This window comes from Eptesicus fuscus, chromosome 10 (assembly GCF_027574615.1).
Source record: "Eptesicus fuscus isolate TK198812 chromosome 10, DD_ASM_mEF_20220401, whole genome shotgun sequence".
Taxonomy (NCBI): Eukaryota; Metazoa; Chordata; class Mammalia; order Chiroptera; family Vespertilionidae; genus Eptesicus; species Eptesicus fuscus.
The window spans coordinates 84,429,010-84,454,071 of NC_072482.1; the positions used below are offsets into that span (position 1 = coordinate 84,429,010).

General features: G+C 42.4%; 1 protein-coding gene across 3 annotated transcripts; it reads right to left on the reverse strand.

Moving 5' to 3' along the window:
* Window positions 1–10,322: 10,322 nt before the first annotated feature.
* GJA1 (gap junction protein alpha 1) lies at window positions 10,323–24,728 on the reverse strand. Of its 3 annotated transcripts, none has more exons than XR_008557180.1 (3): window positions 24,533–24,728; window positions 12,024–13,239; window positions 10,323–11,629 (listed from the first exon to the last, which is right to left on the reverse strand). XR_008557180.1 is itself a non-coding variant. In XM_008138771.3 (2 exons), the coding sequence occupies exon 2, from the start codon at window positions 13,221–13,223 to the stop codon at window positions 12,075–12,077; it is 1,149 nt and encodes a 382-aa protein (XP_008136993.1). In that variant the 5' UTR covers window positions 13,224–13,239; window positions 24,533–24,728; the 3' UTR covers window positions 10,323–12,074. The 3 variants fall into 3 exon arrangements, 1 of the variants encoding a protein (XP_008136993.1); XR_008557179.1 differs by having other exon boundaries at window positions 12,019–13,239; XM_008138771.3 differs by having other exon boundaries at window positions 10,323–13,239.
* Between the last annotated feature and the right edge of the window lie 334 nt (window positions 24,729–25,062).

The window sequence follows — 25,062 nt, forward strand, 5'->3', positions numbered from 1 at the left end:
GCCACTTACAGTACAGCACTGACTTTTGTCAAGTTACTTAACCACGGTTTACTAATCTGTAAAGTGAGGATATGATAGGCAGGCAGACGAGAGCAGAGCCAGAATGATGGGCCAGGTACAGAAGGTCACCCGGGTGGAGAGCCCTGGGTGCCCAACAATGGAACTTTTCCTCCCCTAGCATATCGCTGGTCAATTGGTTTGGACCCTCACACCTTTTCTTTCTAGAGATAACATCTAGGTCTCAGTTGTATTTCAGCTCCGGGCCCAGATAAGCAACAAAATCAGGCATGGCTGAGTCGGGACCAGCTGCATTGAATAATGACCCCCTGCCCTGGTGTTCGCCAATTAATAGGTGGAGACCAGAACCCTGAAAGGATACACGTGGAAAGCTGCTGAATATTCTGTTAAGAACTTTCCTTTTCTTTTGCCTCTGTAACTTGTTTCCTGGGTCTACTTCTTCTATCACTCACTTCTTCTACCTCTGTGACTTTCTAAATAAATTTTCTCTTATAGTTTAAAAAAAAAGATCTTCCCCTGGTACCACCCCTAAAATCTCCACCCTTAAAACCCTTAGGACAGAGGACTCAGCACTCTTCCTCCCCAGAACACGCCCTTGCCTTATCCTTTCCCTTCCTGCCCCTTTCCCTCTCCGCCTCCCTGCCCCAGGCACATAACCATTAACTTCCTCATTCCCAAGCTCCAAGGGCCCACGCTTTACCTCTATAACTTGTTTCCTAAGCCCATTTCTTCTAGGAATTACTTCTACCTCCGTGATTTTATAAATAAATGTTCTCTTACAGTTTGGGTCTTGGCCCTGAATTCTTTCCTAGCCAGAACCCAAGTACCGAGGTTGCTGAACCCAGGTTTGATCTGACTCCACCTGTCAGACACCTGGTGCGGTTCCTGCTGCCAACACCAAAGACACTAACAATTATTTCTCAGGTTTGTTGTGCAGAAAAGGACATATTAATATACTGAGAAGGTAATTTGATTAACACAGGAAAATGGGGAGAAATTTGATATGAAAGACTAGTTTACATACCTATTTGCCTCATGGGAATATAGGTGACATAGAAGCAGAGAGTAATACCTGCTACAATTGCACTCATTAATTAGCGGTCAAATATTGTTAGTAATTTTGTTATTACTATGCTAGGCAATACAGCAGAGAAAAAGACAGCAAAGGCTCCTGTTTTCACAATAAGTACGTAGATTAAGGAAGTCAGACACAGAACCATTCAGTCCCTGTTGGGATAAGAAGAGAGAAAGTGTTGTGGGAGTATAGCATGGGCAGCTCTAGAAAGTCAGAGAAAGGTTCCAGAAGGAAGCAAGGTTTCAGCTAAGGATTAAAGGATGAGTAGGAGTGAGCCAGGTGAAAGAGAAGAAAGAATGTGACCCAAACAGGGGAAATTGTTCCTGCAAGGAACATATGGATGGGAAGAAACTGAGAGCTTTGGAGTTAGAGTCTAGAACTAGTATGGCTCGGAGAGCTATGAAGAGCAGTGAGATTGCAAGAGCCCAGATCCAGCTGATGCGTTATCTTAGAGGCATGCTGAGAGACTGTAGTCATTATTTCCATAAAGATAAAGGGAGCCATTAAAGATTTCTAAGCTAGCCCTGCCTCAGTGGTTGTGCATTGACCTATGCCCTCCAGGTCATTGTCCAATTTCTGGTCAGGGCACAAGCCTGGGTTGTGTGCTCAATTCCTAGTAGGGGACCTGCAGGAGGCAGCTGATCAATGATTCTCTCTCCTCATCGATGTTTCAATCTCTCTCCCTCTCCCTTTCTCTCTGAAATCAATAAAAATATATTTTTAAAAAAGATTTCTAAATTGGAAATGTATTCAGTCTCCCTCCTCTATTGTTTTCCTTGATATGTTAATAATATTCCTTCTTCTAACAGCTTTATGGTGGGGGCTCATTTTGACCCTTATTAATATAAGTTGATATTTATTCATCAAATTCTCAGTTCTGAAGCTCATTTACTATGTGTGCCTATCTACTGTAGAAATTGAATTTATTTAAAGTGCTTTTACACCTTTTCTTTTCCTATTTGTACTATTCTTGTTTTCTAGTCCTCACAACAGTGAATGTGATGTAAGGAACTAAGGTTTGTTGTTCAATGGCCTGGTGATTATAGAAATTGACATATCATTGTTTTACTTATTACAATATTTATAGAATTACAGGTAATGTTTTGGTACTCAGAATTTGACCATACTGGATTTCTTTTGCCCCCTTAGCAGGCCTAACTTTTCCTTTGTTAATTTTTCTTGAGAGAAATTGCAACCATCGGTTAATACCTCCTATTTCCCAAGGAGTTAGAACATAGCCTATGCACTTTGCTCATATCTTCTTTAACCATCACAATAACCTTGCAGGAATGAATTTCCATTTTTGTTTATAGTTGGGAGACTGAGGCTCAGAGGTTATACAGGTTTCCCCTGCTATTTGAAAGTAGGGCATTCCTAAGTCAAAATGACGTAAAAGCCAAGAAGCAATTACCATAAGACACATCTTGCTAACGAACGCACAAAATAAATGGAGATAAAACACAGATGCTCACAGACACAGTTCAAAGCTATGGCAGCCTGATGCCCAGATGCTGACTGTAGCTCCCCGGGAATGAGCTGGGTGGGTCACTTTCTGCTCAGGATGTGCACTGACTTGATAACAGGTCACTGCAACATAAAGGCTGAACACTATTTTCAGCTTTTATTTTTTTTTAATCAAAGCAAAAATCCTCTTTGTATTTCTCCCAGTTAGTGAAAACAGCTACTAGTATAAATCTTTTGTGAAAGCGAAACTTTCAAAAGCAGGGGATACCTGAGTATCCTGCTGAGGGTTAATACATGACAGACACAACCCAAAGTAGTCAGCTTCAGCTTAGCTATATTTCTACCAGCTCCAAAAATTCCTAGAACCATAAATTTGGGGAAAAAATAAAAATATTCCTAGAAGGATGCAAAAAAATTATGTTTGAAATTATTGGTATTGAAAAGCGTGAGAGGAAAAGTATTCTATTCCTCAAACTTCTAGCCCACAAATAACTGAGAATATGCAAAATCTGATTATTGATGAAAAAAAAATACATGTTACTTGCTATACGTGGAAATGAATGGTAGAAGTAAAAGTAAGTACACCGTGTTCAAACCATCAATACAGCTTTGCCCTGACATATGGTTTTATTTATGGTTCAGGAAGATACTAAAAATAACAAGAAAGGACACAAGACTTGTTAAAGCACCATCTTTTAAAAATGTGTAGTGTATAAGGATGAACACAAGACCAAGTCTTATTTAATGTGGCAAGAATTTTTTCAGACACCCTTTTTATGCAAATTTCTCATCAAATTCCAATTACATAATTTTTTGCTTGACATAGAATTTTACCACATAGCACATGTGCATTGATTATTCATATTTTCTGAACACTTTTCAAGAGGCAACAGAGTTTCTGTTCAACAAATATTGGAAATTCCCCAGAAGTCCTGGGATTTTTGGAAAATCTTAAGACATTCATGTTTCTAATTCTTGAAAACATTTGCAGCTTTAGTGTAATGTGGCTTTTAAAAACATTGCCTGGTTTTTAAAGGTCATCCTGCATTTAGCCACAAATTGAGTTGTTAAAAAATATTTTTTAAATAAAAAAGAAAATCTTGTCTAAATCCTGAACTAATGATCAGGTTATCTTTGTTACCATCACCTCTGGGCTCAGCCCTGTGTTAGACCGATTCATGGCAAATTTAAAAAGTGGATTTTTTTTTTTTTTTTTTGCTGTTGTTGTTGTTTTAATAATTTATTTCCAAAGCTATGGTGTTGCCGGTACACAAACAAAAACCTGTAAATTCCTTTGTTGACCAGATGATTATACTTTTTCCTATCATAACTACTCTTTTTTTTTTTCTTACAAGGTTAGAGTACTTTTACATGAACAGATCCCCACACTGAAAATTTTCTCTTACTTAATGTAACCTGTAATACATTAGTGCTTCTTTAGCTTTTTCTTTTTTTTTTTTTCCCGTCACACATAATAGCTAATTTTCATGTAAAATCATCAGTTTAAAGGCAGCATTATTACTGATGATAATGCTGACTAAACATGGTCACATGCCAATTGGCACCTTGGTTCCCACATGTGCCACCTCTGGAGTCTTAGATAACCAGCACCTACAGTTCTCGTTACCTTTAATTACCCAGCACAGCAAGTCCTCCGGACAAGTGAGGACCAGAGTAAAGATGAAAAGTAAATGAATTTTTTGATGGTTTCCACTGATTATAAATGTTAAACATCTGCTAGATTATTCCAGAGTCATTCTTGAAATGTTTAACTTGGCTATTATTAGTTAAAAGTAAATATTCAGGGGAGCCAGGTATAAGTGATATGACAAAAAGAAGTGTTTGGTACTACAAACTAATACACAAAATCTAGCAATAAAACTGTTCGTGTGTGTGTAAAAAAAAAAAAAAAGGAGGATTTGATGGAAGTTTTCTATCATTTAATCCATTTGAATTTGAACTACAGATTCAGAGTAGGAAACAAATCACAGAATTGAAAGTTCAGCTGAGAACAAAACTTGAAAAAAAAACACCCATATATATGGTATAGGGATATGGATATATATTTATAGCTATCACATATCAGAAAATTCTGGTGAGAGGTTAGACTGGAGAAACTAAAAATGTGAAAATGGAGAAGAAATATGATTTGAAGTTAACCTTAATCACATTATAATTTACTAGAGGCCCGGTGCACGAAATTCATGCACGGAGGGGGGTTGTCCCTCAGCCCAGCCTGTACTCTCTCCAATCTGGGACCCTTCAAGGGATGTCCGACTGCCTGTTTAGGCCCGATCCCTGGGATCGGGCCTAAACGGGCAGTCGGACATCCCTCTCACAATCCAGGACTGCTGGCTCCCAACTGCTTGCCTGCCTGCCTTCCTGATTGCCCCTAACCGCTTCTGCCTGCCAGCCTGATCACCCCCTAACACTCTGCTGCCAGCCTGTTTGCCCCCAACTTCCCTCCTCTGCCGGCCTGGTTACCCCTAACTGCCCTCTCCTGCAGGGTTGATCACCTCCAACTGCCCTCCCTTGCAGGCCTGGTCCTTCTCAACTGCCCTCCCTTGCAGGCCTGGTGCCTCCCAACTGCCCTCTCCTGCTGGCCATCTTGTGGTGGCCATCTTGTGTCCACATGGGGGCAGGATCTTTGACCACATGGGGGCAGCTATATTGTGTGTTGCAGTGATGATCAATCTGCATAGTACTCTTTTATTAGATAGGATAGAGGCCTGGTACAGGGGTGGGGGCCAGCTGGTTTGCCCTGAAAGGTGTCCCTGATCAGGGTGGGGTTCCATTGGGGCATGGGGTGGCCTGAGCGAGGGGCCTGTGGTGGTTTACAGGCGGGCCACGCCCCCTGGAAACACAAGCAGAGGCCCTGGTATCTGGAATTTATTTTCCTTCTACAATTGAAACTTTGTAGCCTGGAGCAGAGCCAAGTCTGGGGCTCCCTCCGAGGCTGGCAGCCATTTGTGTTGGGGTTATAATTGAAACTTTGTTGCCTTAAGCGGGTGGGCCCGGCCAGGGTGTGCGGAAAGCTTTGCTTCCCCTGTTGCCGGCGGCAACCCTGGCCTGCTCTCTCAAGCTCCATTCTGCCGCCATTTGTTTGAATTTGTTTACCTTCTATAATTGAAACTTTGTAGCTTGAGTGGAGGCTTAGGCCTGCAACAGCTGGCAGAAAGTTTGGCTTCCTCTGTTACCTAGGAAACCTTACTCTCTGTGGCTGTAGCCATCTTGGTTTGGGTTAATTTGCATACTCGCTCTGATTGGATGGTGGGCATGGCTTGTGAATGTGTTGGAGGTATGGTCAATTTGCATATTTGTCTATTATTAGATAGGATTGTATCTGCTGTCATTTTTATTTTTAAATTATGAATTATAAAATTATAAATTACAAGATACTTTAAATATACAGAAAGTAGCATGACTGGAGTGGCCCAGTGGTTAAGTTTTGACTCAGGAACCAAGATGTCACTGGCTTGATTCCCGGTCAGTGCACATGCCTGGCTTTCAGGCTCGATCCCCAGTAGGAGGTGTGCAGGAGGCAGACAATCAATGATGTTTCTCTCAGTGTTTCTATATCTCTATCCCTCTTTCTCTCTTCCTCTCTCTCTAAAAATCAATAAAAGCATTGATTGACACACACACACATATATATACATATATATATACATATATATGTGCAGAAAATAATATAGCAGACAAATCTCTGTTATAATTCTAACTTACATTGAATTATAGATGACAAGAAGCTGGATGTAGTTACATTTGATTCCCAGATTGCTTCAGTCTCACTGAAATTTGAATGTAAAGTGGTTCCTCCAAATATTTAAAAATTACCTGCCCACAAAAAGGCAGTTATTAACAAGCTTGGCCACAATATGTAAAGCTGTATCAGAATTAACATTTTCTTCAACTAGTTCCCCACTTGAGTCTGTCTTTGAATATAGTGAGTAGCTTCGATGATTAGAAATTCATATGCTAGAAAACTATAAAGGTCAATTCAATGCCACTTGCTCCAGCCACACTCACATTAAATCTTCAAAGGCAATAGTCAATTCACACTCTGGGACTCGTCCAGCAGTTGAGGTTTCCTTCCCTGTTTTAACCAATCTCAGCATTTTACCGTTTATCCTTTAGAATTATTTGCATTCAGTTCAATTGTGTCATTTCTCAGAGTTTCATCCTGTGGTTAGTTTCAATTTTCAGAGGGAGGGGTTTCTAAATTAGGCAACTGTGTTCAGAATTAATAAATGCACCTGCATATATGAAACATCTAACTCTGAATCAAGTTTTTTGAAGCAGAAAGCAATCCTACACTTCTCTGTTTGCTGTTCAAATAAATTCACCCTCTTGGTTTCTGCTAACAAAGCAACTGAAAACTATCTATACTAATTCTTTTTTTTAATAAATTTTTTATTGATGATAGTATTACAGATATCTCCCATTTTCCCTCCTTCCCCCCCTTCCTCCCAGTGTCTATACTAATTCTGATGCATGGCTTTGTAAAGAGCAACTGACTGCCAAAAAATTCTAGCACAAATGCCAGCTCCATTTCATTCCATATTGCACAGGGGCAGATGGCTCATTGCAGTAACTAAGCTTGGGCCCAGGGTTTGCTTTCTAAAGTAGGTGCCTCTTGAGACAGTTTTTATAATTAACAGAAAAGTGTGTGGGCACTGAAATTACTCTACACGTCATAGCCCAAATAAGCAGTTGGTTGTTTGAAAGAAACATCCAGAAACCAGAAGAAATAATCTGACTTAAAATTTCAACATTTTTGAAGATGAAGAAACAAATGTAAAATCCCCCCCCCCTTCCAAAATGGCTTTCTTCCTTACAGGATACTCTTCTTATTCTAGTCTTCTTGAAGCATTGTTTCTGTGGTGTTGTTCCACGTCTGCTCTTGAGTTCTGAAAATTGCCAGCTGCAAATTCTGACATGCCAAGGGCTCAGCTATATTTGCCCGACCAAGAAAAGGTAAAAACAGAATCCTGGAGCCAGTAGATTATAAACATGTTTCTACACCATTGGTGTGCTGTTTATAAAAAGAACTCACTTTAAGACTTTAATAAGCCCCCAAAGTTCATTATTTTGCTCTCCCTCCAAGTATAAAGCACACAGATGTTTTGGCATGTTGGTATTTGAAGTTTGGAATTTTTAGGAGAGGCCGTGTGTGGGCAGGGAACTAGCACCCTGGGCACATTGAGGTTCAGCAGTTTTCTCAAAATAAGGTAAAAGAACAGCATATGGCACGGGAGCTTCACGAAGACCCACAGGGCCTGGGATGTTAGTACACTGAACCAAATACAGGCACTGGACTTCTTCCCAATATTTGAAGACATTAGACAATCCTACCACTTTTTTTTCTTTTTTTTCTGGACAAGAGGTTTTATTTGGAAAAAAAATCATGCTACACCAACTTAAATTCTTTAAAATGAGGTTTCAATATGATGTCCTGTATCAGGGCACTTTGCAACTTTCTGAGTACAATTAAAACTACATAAAACACAAAGAAGAAGGGATGCTTTCTGTAACAAGGTAGGTAGGAGGTAATTTAAAAAGAGCACACCTATAAGAAGAAATTCTAATCTCCAGAATACACGGCATTGTTTTTATGGCACCAATATGAAAAACGTTTAAAGTTGTCAAGGTATGTCAGAAGCTTGCAGACAATCCTACCACTTTCAAACATAGGCAGCGAAGTTGGTGTATAAAATTCTGAAGTGAAACAGTGGCAATATAAAACACGTGATTATCTAACCAAAGACTAGGGGGATTTCATATTAAAGCAGAAGCTTTACATAAAGTAAGAGTCTGCTATTGTTTACAGAGTAAGAAATACTGTTATGATTATAAAAAGGACCTTTATCTTCTCTATTCTCATTTCTAACATGACTATCCTCTCTTCAATTTCCACCAAATATTAAACTCCCCCCCCCCCCGCCCCACTCCAACAGGCTCTAGAACTTCACTGCCCAATACCATAGCCACTAGCCACATGTGGCTATTTAAATAAAATGAAATTAATTCATCTTTTTCAGACTCATTGGTCACATTTCAAGTGCTCAGTAGCCGTGTGCGACTAGTGGCTACCATAGTGTACAGCATAAAACATCACCACCACAGAAAGTTCTACTAGTTCTAGAAGATTCAAAATTTTCTGACTTTTAAACAAAATTTTATGCAAAAAATAATAACTAGTTGTAGAATGAGACTGCATAATTTTCTCATCATTTTTAGTCGTGGAAAGCAGGCGGCCAATTGAGATGAGTGAAACAGCATTTTTAAAACTTATGGAAGTCTTCACATCCTAAGCTTCATGGGGCAGCGTCTGTGAGGTTATTCTAAGAACCGCCACTACTTAGGGTGGTGTCTGCAACTTTTAATTCCTTTTGGGAATTAGAACTTCTCTGATGTGTATGGTGGAGAATGTGGAGAGGTGAGAGGTTTGACTTCCTATTTCACATACTTTTGTAGTTTAAAACTGCATATTTATAATATGTTTAAATGCTTTTATGAACAGTGAAAATCATTAAAGTTGGGAAATGTTTAGGATGTACTGTCACTACTTCTCAAAGATGTAGCTTGCCCTACCACCTCATACCACCAGAGCCCCATTTTTAATTCCACCTTACTACTCGAACATTCTGTAGTATGAACCACTTGTCCATCCACACAGTGACCCTGCTTGTGTAGGATACACAAACACATTCATTCAAATCTTCAGGTTCTTTATTCCCCGTATTAAATGAACACAGTAGGCAGAGAAAACCTGCCTCTCCCATTGGATTCTCAGCCAGCCAATGATAATACTTGAATTGCTGCCACTATTATGTTAATTCACTGGGAAGCTGTATATTAAATAATCCTTTGAGTTTAGGAAAAATCTCATAACTTTTGTTAATCAAAATAGAAAAAAAAGCAACTGAAATGGACTAAATTATTTCAAAATTAGTATTTTTATGTTCCAGTAATCTAAGTTAGCTTTATGCTAATACTTGTATAAACAATTTTAATAAGTTAAAAAACTTTCTGGAAATGTGACTAAAAATGTTAGTATACTTATTATCAATTGCTCAGAATTATTCCACTTCCTCTAAACAATTTGGTTTTCTTTGGGCATTAAGAATTTTTTTTTTAGCATGGATGGACCTGGAGAGTATTATGCTAAGCGAAATAAGCTAGTCAGAGATAAGTATCACATGATCTCACTCATATGTGTAATCTAATCAACACAATAAATTGGTAACAAGATAGATCCAGAGACATAGAAGCATGAAACAGATTGATGAATTTTCAGAGGAAAGGTGGGGGTTAGGGGGCAGGTGGGGACCAGGGAACCTATATGCATATTATCTATGGACAGACAATAGAGTGGTGAAGGCCTGGGAGGATTAGAGGGGGTCAATGGGAAAACAAACAAATAAACAAATGGGACATCAGCAATAAAGATAAATTTTTTAAAAGAATTTTCAAAATCTTATGTTCTGTATATTAAATAAAATCATAGATATATTTCATTTTTTTGATACAGCAATCTCATCACTTGGACATATTCCAAATTTAACTTCTATACTTTTTTCTTCTCAGTTGAATATCCAAAAATGTTAACACTGTTGCACTACTAGTAAATCCAGCCTATGATAAGTATTATCCTTTCAAAAATTTCTGAATCTTGTGATCCTTATTTGCCCAAATCCTCATAACCAATGGAAATGTCTTTGATGATTGTGGATACAATAAGTTTTAGAAATCACACAGGATGTAGAGGCCATTATTAAACTAAATTAAAACTTTATTGAATAAAGAACACTCTCCAGAACACATGATCCGATGGACTAGGCCTACGTTACATGCAATGAAGTTGAACTTGACAGTAGTTTAACGTGGAATGTCAAACAAATTAGTATTTCTCATTGTACAAAACTGTTTTATGTAGATGGCATGCAAGAAGAAAGGTATGATACTCTGCATTTTCACTAATCATCTGTGATGAGTTTCAAAAAGGCATCTGAAGAAACTGGAAGATTTCTTTAACATATATTTCAAATAAATTAGTTACAGGTGTACTACTGAACTGCCTTCAATCTCTCTTGCATACCAAATAAAATCTTAGTGCAAACATCAAAGTTGCTGGTCACTCCAAAAGACTGTCAAACTCATTAACAGAATACAAGTTCTGAATTAATGTGCATTAAGTAGGACAAAACCAAAAATGCCAGTTACTGCAAAATTCATTTAGGCACACTTAATAGTCCATTCTAAGCATTTCTTCTAAGTCTCTCACATTAATTACTAAAGCCTGTTTACAGTACTAAAATTCTATCATTCAAGCATCAATGATTACATTTCAGAAAAAAAAAATCATTCTTTCAAGCAATAGCATTATTGCTATATTCTAAAAAAAAAAAAAAAAAAAAAGAAAAAAAAAAGAATCATAGTTAACAAAACCAGTATCCACAATAGGATACACAGGGAAAAACATTTTAGGGAAAAAAGTGTGCTTTACTTGCACAGCAGGAATTATAATGTAAACACCGTTATTGGCCCACATCACAAAATCCATGAGAAAGGTTCCAATTTGAACACTGTGGGTACATTATTTTCAATTCTGTTTATGAGTTTATTCTGTATCTGTTTGTACCAATACATGACAAATAAAACACACTCTTTCACACACATACACATACAAGTGATTGTTAAATATTGAGCATGGCTTGCTTCCCTGACTCAACTCAAAAAATGTTAAGTGACATACCAACTGTTTTTAAAAAAAATGTTTACAGAAATCATTAAATGAATGTGAATAGTAGTTGAGGAATGATGAAAAAGTGATGGCAATTCAATGTGAGTGGATGTAAGAAAGAATGTACATAGAACTCGGCTGAGATTTGCAAATGCATGGGGAGTCTTTTCCTGTGGGCCTTGTCTGAACTTAATACCAATAAAACATAGAGTAACTCAAGTCCACGGACACCTGGAGGGTCAGGCCTAGAAAGCTTACCTTCAAAGTGCAAATTTTAACAATGGAATGTTTTAGCAGGGATTAGAAGGACAACCCTCTGTCTTTTTCTGGATAAAAAAAAGAAATAAGATGTTCAGAAAGTATTTTTTTTTTCCTGGACACAGTTATTTCCGTTTCTTGGTAAAACAAAATGTCTTTAGCCAAAATGTCACCCACTCTTTCACATACACAGAACTATCCTTAGGGGGATGGGGGAGAGAAAAAGCCCTTACCTATGTATCACCTAATGCAACTTTTATTAGAACTGAAGTCCTCTGAATCAACTACATTAAATACCAACATGTACCTCCCTTACCCCCGCCCTCGCCACCCGCCTATCCCAAGCACCCCCAATGAACCCAGGCATCCTAACATCTTTGTGTTTCCTAAGCCTCAGGACGAAGGCTGTTGAGTACCACCTTCACTGGAACAAAATGAACACCTAAGGTACACTTACAGCACCTTTCTCTCCTCCACAACTCAGTGGAGGCTTGACGCTCGCCAAGCCCGGATCTAGATCTCCAGGTCGTCGGGCCGAGGCCGGCTGCTGGCGCGGCTGCTGGCTCTGCTGGCAGGCCGCGGGTCCACAAGGGCCAGGGGCTGTAGTTCGTGTCCGGCAGCGAGCTTTTTGGAATTCTGGTTGTCGTCGGGGAAGTCAAAAGGCTGTGCGTGCGAGTTGGAGATGGTGCTTCCCGCCTGCCCCATCCGATTTTGCTCTGCGCTGTAGTTCGCCCAGTTTTGCTCGCTCGCTTGCTTGTTGTAGTTGCGACAGGAGGAGTTGTTTCTGTCTCCGGTCACCAGCTTGTAGCCGGGAGGGGACATGGGCGAGAGGGGAGCCGTGGGCGAGGAGCAGCCATTGAAATAAGTATATTTCGGAGAGCCGCACTCTTTGGAGGGGCTTAGTGGGCCGGTGTTGGCGTGGTAAGGGTCGCTCTTCCCCTTCACGCGATCCTTCACGCCCTTGAAGAAGACGTAGAAGAGCTCGATGATGTTCAAGGCAAGGGACACCAAGGACACGACCAGCATGAAGATGATGAAGATGGTCTTCTCCGTGGGGCGCGACAGGAAGCAGTCCACCTGGTGCGGGCAGGGGTCTCTTTTGCAGGTGTAGACGGCGCTCAGGGTGAACCCGTAGATGTACCACTGGATCAGCAGGAAGGCCACCTCGAAGACGGACTTGAAGAGGATGCTGATGATGTAGGTTCGCAGCAAGCCGCCGCGCATCTTCACCTTGCCGTGCTCCTCGATGCCGTACTTGAACTTCTTTATTTCGATCTGCTTGAGGTTCATCTCCACGTTCATCCCCTCGGTCTGGGCCACTTTGAGCTCCTCCTCCCTCTTGTTGAGCTTCTCTTCCTTTCGCATCACGTAGAACACGTGGGCCAGGTACAGGAGGGTGGGCACAGACACGAAGATGATCTGCAGGACCCAGAAGCGCACGTGGGAGATGGGGAAGGACTTGTCGTAGCAGACGTTCTCACAGCCGGGCTGCTGGGTGTTACAGCGGAAGGCGGACTGCTCGTCACCCCAGGCCGACTCCACCGCCGTCCCCAGCAGCAGGATTCGGAAGATGAAGAGCACCGACAGCCACACCTTCCCTCCGGCGGTGGAATAGGCTTGCACCTTGTCCAGGAGTTTGCCTAAGGCACTCCAGTCACCCATGTTGCCCGCGCGCCCCCTGGAAGGAAACAGAAAGACAACTGAATGACCATAGCCTGCAGATTATCCTATATAATAAAAGCCTAATATGCTAAGTGTTCGGTCGGCTATTCAACCAATCAAAGCGTAATATGCTAAGGCCACTCAACGGCTCGCTATGATGTGCACTGACCACCAGGGGGCAGATGCTCTGACCGGTAGGTTAGCTTGCTACTGGGGTCCAGCTGACTGAGACTGAGCAAGATGGGCCGGACATGCCCTGGAGCCCTCCCGCAGTCCCTCCCCAGCTGGCCAACCTCCTGTGTCCCTCCCCGGCACCGGTGGGGTCCCTTGGCCTGGCCTACGCCCTCTCGCAATCCGGGACCCCTCGGGGGATTTCGGAGAGCTGGTTTCAGCCCAATGGCGGAATGACGGGTTGCTATGATGCACACTGACAACCAGGGGGCAGACGCTCCACAGGGGGAGCACCGCTCAGCCAGAAGTCGGGCTCACGACTGGCGAGCGCAGCAGCGGTGGCAGGAGCCTCTCCCGCCTCCATAGCAGCTCTAAGGATGTCTGACTGCCTGACACCCCTGAGGGCTCCTGGACTGTGAGAGGGCACAGGCTGGGCTGAGGAACCCACCCCTCCAGTGCACAAATTTTGTGCACTGGGCCTCTAGTTAGCTTAATACACAGTTTCTTTCAGCAAAGTATTGCAAAAGGTCTCAGATCTTTCTAGCAATCTTACAAAAAGAAAACCCACCAAAAGTAAACTCTTCCTGCCCCATTCCCTTGCCACTGCCCCCACCCCTGTAAAAAGGTGTTATCGTTTTCTGGATGCGGTCAGACACGGAAGCAACAGGGCCTAGGTGCCAGTTAAACAGCAACCTTAACCTGTGAAGCTGTAGCAGTTGCTCTTGCTCAACCACTGCCTCTGCACGTGACTTCGGGAGCCATCTGTCTGCTAAGTGCCTCTTATTTTATCCCTCTGATAAAGGACAGTTCTGGCCTGCTAGGCCTGTATCTGGATGCCTGCCTAAGAGAAATGCTGATGTGTGTTATTCAAACAGCCTGGTATCACCTAGCTGGTGTGGCTCAGTGATTGAGCATTGACCTATGAACCAGGAGGTCACTGTTCGATTCCGGGTCAGGGCATATGCCCAGGTGGCGGGCTTGATCCCCAGTGGGGGGGCGTGTAGGAGACAGCCCATCAATGATTCTCTCTCATCATTGATGTTTCTATCTCTTCCCTCTTCTTTCCTCTCTGAAATCAATATGTATGGCCTGGTCTCGAAGAATTGAGGTGAGGACACCCATGAACACACATACACACACAGGTACGGGAAATGTTTCTCTTTGGTGTTTCAAGTGCAATCTGTGCATTCTGTAGAATATGGTCATTTATATTTCTGTTTCATCCTAAGCAGTGAATTATGTGGTTCAGAATTCTTTCTTCTGCCCAAATAAAATATGTTGTACTGAAATGCACCATTTTGACACAATGTGTCATTATATGCAGGAACCTACTTTCAAAAACAAAAAGTAAATGCCCATTACATTTCAAATAAAAGTTCAATCTGTCTCCTTTCTAATTGTACCCTGGAAAATAAGAGACCACTTTCAAGTTTACCTCTAGCAAAAACAATCGGTTTTTATTTATTTTTTTTTTTTTATTACTCTATACTTCAAGTTTCCTTACTGGGTTTTAGGCCTCTAAGCCTAGAATTTCCCCATTATTGATGAGAAAAAGGCCCAAGTCTGTAGACATGGCAGATATCCCAAAAGTTGTTTATTTCACTTTATATGTCTAATTACCAATAACTCATTAAACTGATGAAAAATTGAGGTCTTAAGGGTACAGGAAATATTTAGCTATCAGTAGAGTCAGAAAAAGAGTTATGATCCCATGTCCAAGGCTTTCCAATGTATCACACTGGTTATAAAATTATAGTAAAGCTGGCTTACGGCTAGAAATGTTTCCATGCTTTGATATATACAGTCTTGGTGAGGGCCAAAAGTTGGGAAGAAATAAGTAACATCACATGTGGCAGGCATAGAGAATATAGTCTAATTTTCGGCAGAGAATAGTAATGGGAGGATTTAGAAAAGGATGAAGTAGTCAAAGATTATTTAATAATTAAAAACAAGTGAAGCAAAGACTTTCCAGGAGCTTAGTAATAAATTTTAAATAGTGTAACTAAAAGCAGGATTATACAGGCTTCTTAGAATTATGCTTTGAATATAAAGAGTTTTCTCATCTGGTATTGAACTACGAGCCGTTCCTCCTTGGGAGACGTAAATGAAAGCCAGGGAGTCTTCTTCCCCACTATGCAACATTATGTTCCTGTTAATGTTTGCACTTCCTGGCTATGGCGCCAGAAAAAAAATGAAATGGAAATCTTTCCTGTAATTTCCTGAATGAAGTGAAGACATGGCTGATCCATAAAGTGAAACTAAGCACCAGCTATCTAAATTAACAGATGATGGGTATCTTGGAGGACAGCCTCGAAACTGGTGCCAAAGAATGCTGGGGTGAGCGTGGGAGGTGACTGGGCAGGTCACAGAAATAATGCTCTCCCAGTGGCCATAAAAAAGGGAGCATCCCTTTTACTTTTAGGAAGGACCACTTTAGATTCTGTGGTCACAAGTTGGACAGTGAAATTGATGTGTGAAAAGAGCAGTCAAACAAGAACAAGGGATTGTAGGGTTGACAAAGAGGGTTAAATCACCCCGGGAAGGCTTGAAGTGTGAGAGAGTAATTTAGCTTTGATGAACAGTTGGAAGGTGAGAGAACGTAAAAGGAAAAAAATAACCTACAATGTAGCAGAAAATACTACACGGAGAATGAAGAAGAACAGCCCACGAGGGTCAAACAAACAACAGAATTTTTGGAGCTATATCAATAGACAGTTTCTATGTGATGATGTGTAAATTGGCCCTAATTCTGTTTGTAGAGAATTACAGTATTTTGCCAGTGCCATCTGCTTTTGCTCAGATATCCCAATTGTGGTGAGGGGTGGAAGTGGGGAACTACAGAAACAAGTGTAAAATGGTAAATTGTTTGCATACATATCACATTTACACAAAGTTCATGACAAACTTAGCAAATTTAGAAATGTGACCAGGCACATTGAGAAGTAGTCATTTCGGTCAATGTTTGATCATTATTCAAAGTAAAATAGGATTGTATAGATGCTTGTGGCAATAAACTACTATATTTTTTTACAGTCTATTCAAAATAAAACTTGACTTTCGTGTGATTTTGAGATGCCACAGAAATACCCCATCCTCCCATAGTATGTGAATTAGGTCATTGGGCAAATCTCTAGGGGGTAGTCCTTCATTAATACACCAACAACTTAATTGCAAAGTTATCTTTCCTTTAAGCACCCACGCAGTTTTCATTTGCATTAATGAGTTATATACTCTTTCATCTGAATAAGAGTTATTATCCAATTGGACACCTAGTATCCTGTAACACGTAGATGCCTGTCATTACCACTATCATAGAGATCTTCAGATTATGTTTAATGTGATGGCTCATGTTAGTGATTCTCAAGGAGAGGTAACAAAAATAGTAGGAACCTTTTTTGGTAGTTGCTCACTTTGTTGTGAATCAAAAGTTCTGTCCAAGGGTTGCCTCCCCCCATTAATATTTTCATTTCTTTCAAGTTTTAGTTGAAAAATTAATGTACTTTTATGAGGGCATAATTACGTGTATAGAATCCCTGCCATTGATTTATAGACTATATGCCTCATTCATATTTACCAAGATACAGGTATATTTCTTGTTTGACAAGTGGGAAAACCTCAGCGGCTAAACCAATACGATGTGTGTTTACGCCTTCACCTCCAGGTTCCAAAGTTGGAACTTCGTATGTAGATGAAGGTCTAGGACAGTGATGGCGAACCTATGACACGCGTGTCAGCACTGACACGCGTAGCCATTTCTGACGACACGCGGCCGCATGCCGAGGATGAAACATTTGCTGCTCCTGAGGATGAAACATTTGCGACTAGAGTCTTCGAGTTAGTTTTTTCCTCAAAGTGACACACTACCCGAGTAATGCTCAGTTTTTTGGCGAAGTTTGACACACCAAGCTCAAAAGGTTGCCCATCACTGGTCTAGGTTAAGGAGTTGTGCAAAGTTCTCATTGGGAGCCCATGCTTGCCAGCAGCAGGACCAGCCTTCCCCGCTTCTTGTGCTTTCTTCGTACCATGTTAGAGCACATTCCTTATGTGATCTAGACTACAGGCCAAAGTCACAGGCACCCAGGTGCGAACTGCCCAAGGACCTGCTGGTCCCTTTACAGTGTGCTTTTTGTACTACGTTACACTCCCTTGGCAGCATTTGTGAAAAGCATATATTCCTGGCGCTCACCAGTCTGAAAGAATCTGATTGTTGGGAGGTGCGAGGGACTAGGAAATCAGCTTTTTGTTTCTTTTCTTTAAAAAAAAAATAAAATTTTTTTTATTGATTTCAGAGATGAAGGGAGAGAGATAGAAACATCAATGACGAGAGAATCATTGATTGCCTGCCTCCTGCAGGCCCAACACTGGAGCATCGAACCCGAAACCGGACATGTGCCCTGTGACCAGGAATAGAACCATGACCTCCTGATTCATAGGTCGACGCTGGCTGGGCTTTTGTTTCTTTTCTTAAAAAAAAAAAAATAGCCGAAACCGGTTTGGCTCAGTGGATAGAGCGTCGGCCTGCAGACTCAAGGGTCCCAGGTTCGATTCCGGTCAAGGGCATGTACCTTGGTTGTGGGCACATCCCCAGTAGGGGGTGTGCAAGAGGCAGCAGATCGATGTTTCTCTCTCATCGATGTTTCTAACTCTCTATCCCTCTCTCTTCCTCTCTGTAAAAAATCAATAAAATATATTTTTAAAAAATAAAATAAAATAATATAAAATAAAAATAAACACTAGGTGATTCTGAAGTAAGGTTTGAGGCTAGGAAACATGTAATGGTTGAAAATATCCAGGAGAGCAGAGGGATAGAGTGTCTACAAAGGTTGGGGGGTGGGGTAGGGGCACCGCATGAGGAGCAGGGGTTCTCTGGATACCTGGGAACTGAGCTCATGCACCCTTTACTGCCTCCACCTCCACCTCCACATCAGTGTCACCACTGACATCTGCTGCTCCCCAAGAGCACAAGGACTGAGTACGTTATTAAAAATGAAATTAAAGCTTCAATTTAAATTACTTTCGACTATCTCGTCTGCCAGACCTTAAGAACAAATCACTGTGCCAAGGCTGCAGTCACGTCACTCCATCTCACTGATGTCCGAATAATTACTAGAATTAGAAAATATTTTGCTTTCAATCTTAAAGATTTTCCCGAAGAAGAGACAACTGCAGTGAATTGAGCGTGGGGACTTAAAAGAAAGGTGAGTAGGATGGCTGAAAACTAAAGTGAGACTTGATACCTATCTCACCTTTTTATGATCGAAAATAAACACTTAGGGGAGATGAAGGCCATTAATATTTGAAAGAATAAAATCATGAAATCTAAAAATGCATAAGGAAATGTCTATGGAAGTTCCTGGCAAAATCATTTAATGGATTTCTTGGGGTGGGGGAGGTGTGGGGGGAGAGATGGCACGTGTGTGTTTTTAATGCACTGAAACACCAAAAAATTTCAAGCCCCAAAGCTAAAATGCAAGCCCTCCCAACGCCTGCAACATTTATAAGAACCCCTGCCCTTTGCAGTAAATGTCTGAGTGGGCTCAGTTTTGACCATTCCTCTACAGTTACAACATCCAGATGTTCGTTTGGTCATATTCATACCCACACATAATCACCATTACCCATTTTCAACCCATCAGCAAATACCACAGATTTATCTTCCCCACCAAAACCCACACCAGGAGTGTCACCACCACTCCTGCTCTTCGCCTGGTCAACTTGCCAACTTGCTCTCCTCAAACAGTCAATCCTGAAAAAATAAACAAAGGAGTGGATCTGCCTCCATCAGCTCTGCCCCATCTGCATGGCTCCCACCCTCACCTGAGGTCTCGGCTCCGGTTACACCTCAGCAGCCATCAATCCAGCCCTGTCACTTCCTAGTCCCCTTGTCCAGCTTTTTTTCTTAACGGCCTTTAGCTCTATTTGACCTATTATGTATTCACCTGTTCCTTGTTTGTGTCCCTCCATTACAAGGTTTTACTATCTGCTTTTCTCAACTACAATATGAGCTCCATGAGGGAGTTTGTTTCGTCTAGTATATCCAGTGCTTAAAAGAATAAGAGTAATAGATAAATAAATATCCATTGAATGAATTAAATGGGGCCTGTATCCAAAAAACAAACAAACAAAAAAACACCCTGACCCCCCCCAAAAAACAGGTCTCACCAGGTTTGTTTTTTATTTTATTATATCCTTTGGATTTTCTTAATTGTACGTGTCCCAAACTTCTGAAGTTTCAAAAAGGGAACTTTCACAGTAAAAAAAAAAAAAAAAAAAAGTATTGTAAGCATCTCATTTTAGGCAGACTATTAAATTTCCAAGTGCCAATTGCTGAAACAGAACTGTCTGTTGAAACAACATGTTTTCAAATGCTTCGTGAGCAGGCCATAGGACTGAGCCAGGGCCGTGTGACCTGGGATGCCTGCAGAACTGCAACGTGTATCCCAGATGTTTATTCAGTTTCGCCGTTGGTTACAGGTTAAGATCTAAAAATAACAACAAAACCATGCTGCTGTCCGCCCACTTCCGTAGTATCCTAAGTCTGGTTGTACCACATGATTTTATTGTCACTGAGAACTCGACTGCAAGAAGAAATGGCCTGTGTACACTTGTGTTGATTTCAAGGATGACAAATCTTGGCTGAAGGTTGGGGTTGGAAGAGGAAAGAGGAGCAAGACCTGATGTCCACCCTTGTGAATATAATATCACTACATAGTCTCAGTCTATGCAGGAGGCTGCCTAATTTATCAGATGCCATGGAAAATACTCCGTTTATCAGAAAATACACAACCTTTGCTTCCTTCTATCTGGACAGTGAGCCTAACTTTGTAGTGTATCAAATTCCATGTAGCAGTAAACATTCATTCAATTAAAAATCCTGCCTCTGGCCCCCTGACGCTCCTTAAATTTTCTTTGTTACATTTCCACAGGTATTTGTGCATGGCTTTGAACTGCATAACATTTTTTGTGGGGGGTGAAAAACGTACCAACAAGAGTTTCTTTCCTTGGTTCTCACCCCTCTTCACCACATAGTCAACCTACATGGGCCTCCACAGAACAATAAGATGGGGCTTACGGGGTGAGGAACTCCATCCAAAGGGCGGATGATGGCTGCCAAACAGGGACAATTCAACCCCCTGCAACAGTTATCACCCAACTCCCCCATTCACACAAGTTTCTCTCCCACGTCAGGGGTGCTGGACAGGTTCAAGGCCGTGTTCTTCTATTATAGCGTCAAATTTAAAAACACTTTTTTCTCAGCTCTTCATGTTTTCCCCCCACCCTCACCTCCAAATTTTTACTGAAAAGCATGATTATTTTGTCTTCATATAAACATACCCCACTAAGACCCTTACAGTGTATTAAGACCCGTCTATTTTCTTCAATGAACACTGAATGAGATACCTCATGCACATGAAGCTCTTAAGAATTCAGTCGAGTTAAGCTATTACTCGTTAACAGATCTTTAGATGTAAATACAGCTCATTTGTTTTCTAATTTAGCATCTTTTCTTTAACAAAATATCAAAGAAATGATTAACATTTTCCTAATGGTAATCAAGATTAACTAGTTTTCAAGTTGCTCTTGTAATGAGTTTAGTATTGCTATTTTAGCAATCCTTTTATGAGAATTTGCTCTTTATCAATTGGGAGAAAGGCCATGAAGAGTATCTACCTTCCTTCTGTTTCTTTCTTTCTTTATTTTTTTTTTTAAAATATATTTTTATTGATTTCAGAAAGGAAGGGAGAAGGAAAGATAGAAACATCAATGAAGAGAGAGAATCATTGATCAGCTGCCTCTTGCACACCCCCTACTGGGGATCAAGCCTGCAACAGGGCCATGTGCCCTTGATAGGAATCGAACCCAGGACCCTTTAGTCCACAGGCCAATATTCTATCCACTGAGCCAAACTGGCTAGGGCCCTTGTGTTTCTATTTGGGGACATCTCCGCCCAAATCATAAAAAAAGCCATATCTTAAAGAATGTATCTGGCCCACAGAAGTTGGTAAAAAGAATACTATTTTTTACATTACTGTAGATATTTAAGTACTCCATAAAACATTTATCTTTTAGAAATTACTTAGAAAGGTAGGGAAATTCCAATTTAGAGTATGGAACTTTTTAAAGCTAACGTCGTTTAGCTTAACCTCCCACGGAGGAGAAGCTCTGGAGAATTGTTTTTAACATGACTTATCTATATTGAATATTGACATAATAACACAAGATAACCGCTGTTCTTTCCAGAGCTGAATTGGTAAGCGTGGACAAGCTTCAGCAATCTATTCAAACAGCTGAGAATCTTGAGGGGAAGTCGGAACAACAGGAAAGGCGGAGTAGAAGGTATTAATCACTGGTCCCTTTCCTATTATTTCCTTTCCCCCGGTAACACATGTAACACATAGAAAGTCTCTAAGGCTCACACCTCGGGACACCTCTGGATAATATCAGTGAAACCGAGGGATAATGCACTGTTATCCCGAGCTTTCCATCCTTCTCTATGCAGGAATTGGAACCATTTCAGTAACAAGGCAACTGTCCGTATCTTGAAAACACACCCTTTCAGATCCTTGCTGCCCAGTATCTTTGGAACCCGGTTTCCCAGGGAGAGCCAGCTACGTGGGCACCACATGGGGAAGGGCGAGGGGCCGAGTGTGTGGAGGTCTGAGCTGATCAGCTTCGGAAGGCACTGGGAAAACGTGGAGTGTTTACCCAGGGAGGGAAGCCAGAGCAACACACGACCGCTGGCTGCCTTTTCCAGGCAAAGGCCAGGTGACAAATGCACCCCGACTTTGGGAACGACACAGCATCTCATGTTGGAGGAACATGCCTCCGTGGTACAGGACTGAACATGCTCCAGGAGTACAGGACTCCACACACTGCCCGGACAGAAGACACTTCCTGCCATGGGTGTCATTTCTGGGTAGGACTTAGGCCTACCCAGAGAATTCACCCCTCTCCCCTGAGGCGTGTCCTATCTTCACCGGCTTCTTTCCTTGGGGGATGGAGTTCATTTAATGAGATTCCCCGCACAAGGACGGGCTTTGATCTTCAGTAATCCTTATACAAAAGTCAAGATTAGGCTTCTCTAAAAAAAAAAATTTAAAAATCTCATAATCTATTTTTTAAATTGCCAGGGGGGCCACTTTTGATGGAGTTCAAGTGTGCCCGCTTTTCCAGAAGGTGAAATTCAGCATCTTCTCGGGACTCACCTGGTTTGGGAAGCCAGAGAAGAGAAAACCCACCTCCAAATAAAGCCATCCGTCGGTAGGGCCAAGCGTCTAGCTCCCTCTGGCCTCCCCTTCTCTGCCTGCCGCAGCCAGCGTGGGAAGGAGGCTGGCGAAGGCGGGTGCAGGGATGACTTGGTCGGAGATGCTCCGTAAACACTTGGATGGCCAACTAGGCGCACGGGCTGGGCGCTCCGCTGCTCGGAACTCCAGGTTTGCCTTCCCGGACCCGGTACCGATCGGTGTTTGGACACGTCATTACCTCTCACCTAATTTCATTATCTCCCGCCCGTGCCCTACCCGACATTCCTGGGAAGCTTTGAGAACTTCCAGGAGTTCCAAGTGCCTTGAAGCACGGTGCTTCCCAAGGTGCTCAGATTTCCTGACCGACGACGCGTAGACGGTAGGAGTTCACAGGAGGGAAAACAAAAACCCACATCCGCGGCGGATGGGGGACAGAGGTGAGATGGACTCGCTCCGTTACGCGGATCACTTGCTCTTCCTTCACAACTCGGCCCGCAGGTCCATCCCGGACCCCCCGGATCTCCCCCCCCCGCCCCCCCCCTGCTTCCTCTTCGGTGGCGGAACTCGGACCCGCGCGGGGTTTGACGTGTAAGGAAGGATCCGAGGGCGATGGCTCACCCATCCTCTCCCCATCCCGGGGCAGCGGGACGGGACGTGCCCTGGCCTCCGGCCTCCGCTCGGCCTTCATTTCTAGGGCTTTTCAGCATTCGCGGTGCAAGTGGTGGTTCCAAGTGCGAGGTCACACCGAACCATCTTGGCTTGTGGGGTTAAGACAAAATCCCCCAGCGAGCACGCTGACCCAGCGTGCTGCCCAGAGAGCTTTCAAGAGATGGAACCCCTTTTAATGACAAACCAGCACATTCACCTTCGCCCCCCCGCCAGCTCCCACTCCTAAGGGTTGCCCAGCTCTCTGAGGTCGGCTCCAGGTTCGCCCAGGCGGCGGGTGGGGGGGGGGGGGGGGGTTAGCTCCCTCTAAGGCGCTGTTTAAGAAAGTTCGATTCATCTTCTTTCTAGGAGCTCTGGTTTTAGGGGACGGTGGTGGAAAAGCACCCTGGGACACACTCTTTCCCGAGCATCTGTCCCGCTGCCCTCCCCCCCCCACCCCCACCCCTCCCTGGCTTTGGAAGTAACCACCCGCCACCCAGGCAAGGGATTTCATCTCCTGGATTTGCCAACCTGGTCTGGTACAAAAAGTGGCTCTCCTGAGGGTCTCCAAGTTTTCCGCGGTGGCTGGGAAAACCAAGTAACTGTTGCTTTAAAAACCTCAATATTTCAACACTGACTCTTCTACCTTTTTGTTTACCGGGGGAAATCCTAGGAAGGGACCACGTGGAAGTCAAGGAACCGCAAGGTCCTAACAAAGCACTTTAAGAAGCTCACTTTGCCAGGCTATAGAGACCAGCACTCAGGATGTCCATTTGAAAAAGGCAAGGAGGGCAGAATTCTAGAGCGAGCGCGCCGAGCAAATTTGCACTTTGATTCTTGTGACATTGTCAGTCAAATCCCCACCCCAGGCCCCCAGCTAATCCCCCCACCTCCACCCCAGTTACAAAGCAGCTAGACTGTTACAGAGTACGGGAAAAGTAAAAGTATATTCTAAAAATGAAGACCCAGTTATCCAGGAAAGCAGTGCTTTCTTCTAATCAGAAAGATCTGAACCTAATTTTACCTGTTGCATTGTTAATAAAGACTTTTTTTTTAACAGCCCCCCAAAAATAAACACCCAGCGTTCCTTTTAAACTTTCAAACTCCAGAAACACTTTCAAGTTCATCATTGCAATTACAGTATCAATGACAAAGGTACATTGATATAAGACACTTAAACACTAAAGAGTTTTACTTGTAGAAAAAGAAACGAGTAGGTAGAAATAAAAATAAAAAAAAAAAACTTACTCTTTCTCTTAAAAGAAGTGAAGTAGGCACGCCAACTGATTGAACTCCTTAGAGGGTGAAGGAAAAGGAAAAGGCAAGTCCAGGCACCCAGACCTGCCTGGACTTCAAGTTTAAAAGTCTGCTGCTGTTTGGTCCTTTCCTCACTCCTTCCCCCGAATGAAAGAAAAGTGCTGGTACCTCGTAAAAGCTTTTTTCTAACTTGGAGCACAGAGCTTTTAAAAGTTTCAAGCCACTGACTCAACCAGGAGGAGGGGCTAGTGGGGAGGGGCGGGGAAGAGGAAAGGCGGGGAGAAGAGAGGAGAGCAGGCCAGGGAACGTGCGGGGCGGGGTGGGGAGGGGGGGTGCAGAGGCGGAGAGGAGCAGCGAGGTGGAGATGATAAAGTCGTAGTTTAAACTTGCTGATGAGAGGTATGAAGGCGTGAGCGACGTGAGTGCTGCTACTTGTTGCTACTCTTTCCAGATAACCATTACTGGTTGTAGTTTGTGCTTGTTTTCCCAACAGTCCAGGGATAATAAAAAGTTGTATATTT

Bases quoted from the DNA above. Each gene is read 5' to 3' on its own strand.
- GJA1 (XM_008138771.3), bottom strand. From the start codon at position 13,223: ATGGGTGACTGGAGTGCCTTAGGCAAACTCCTGGACAAGGTGCAAGCC.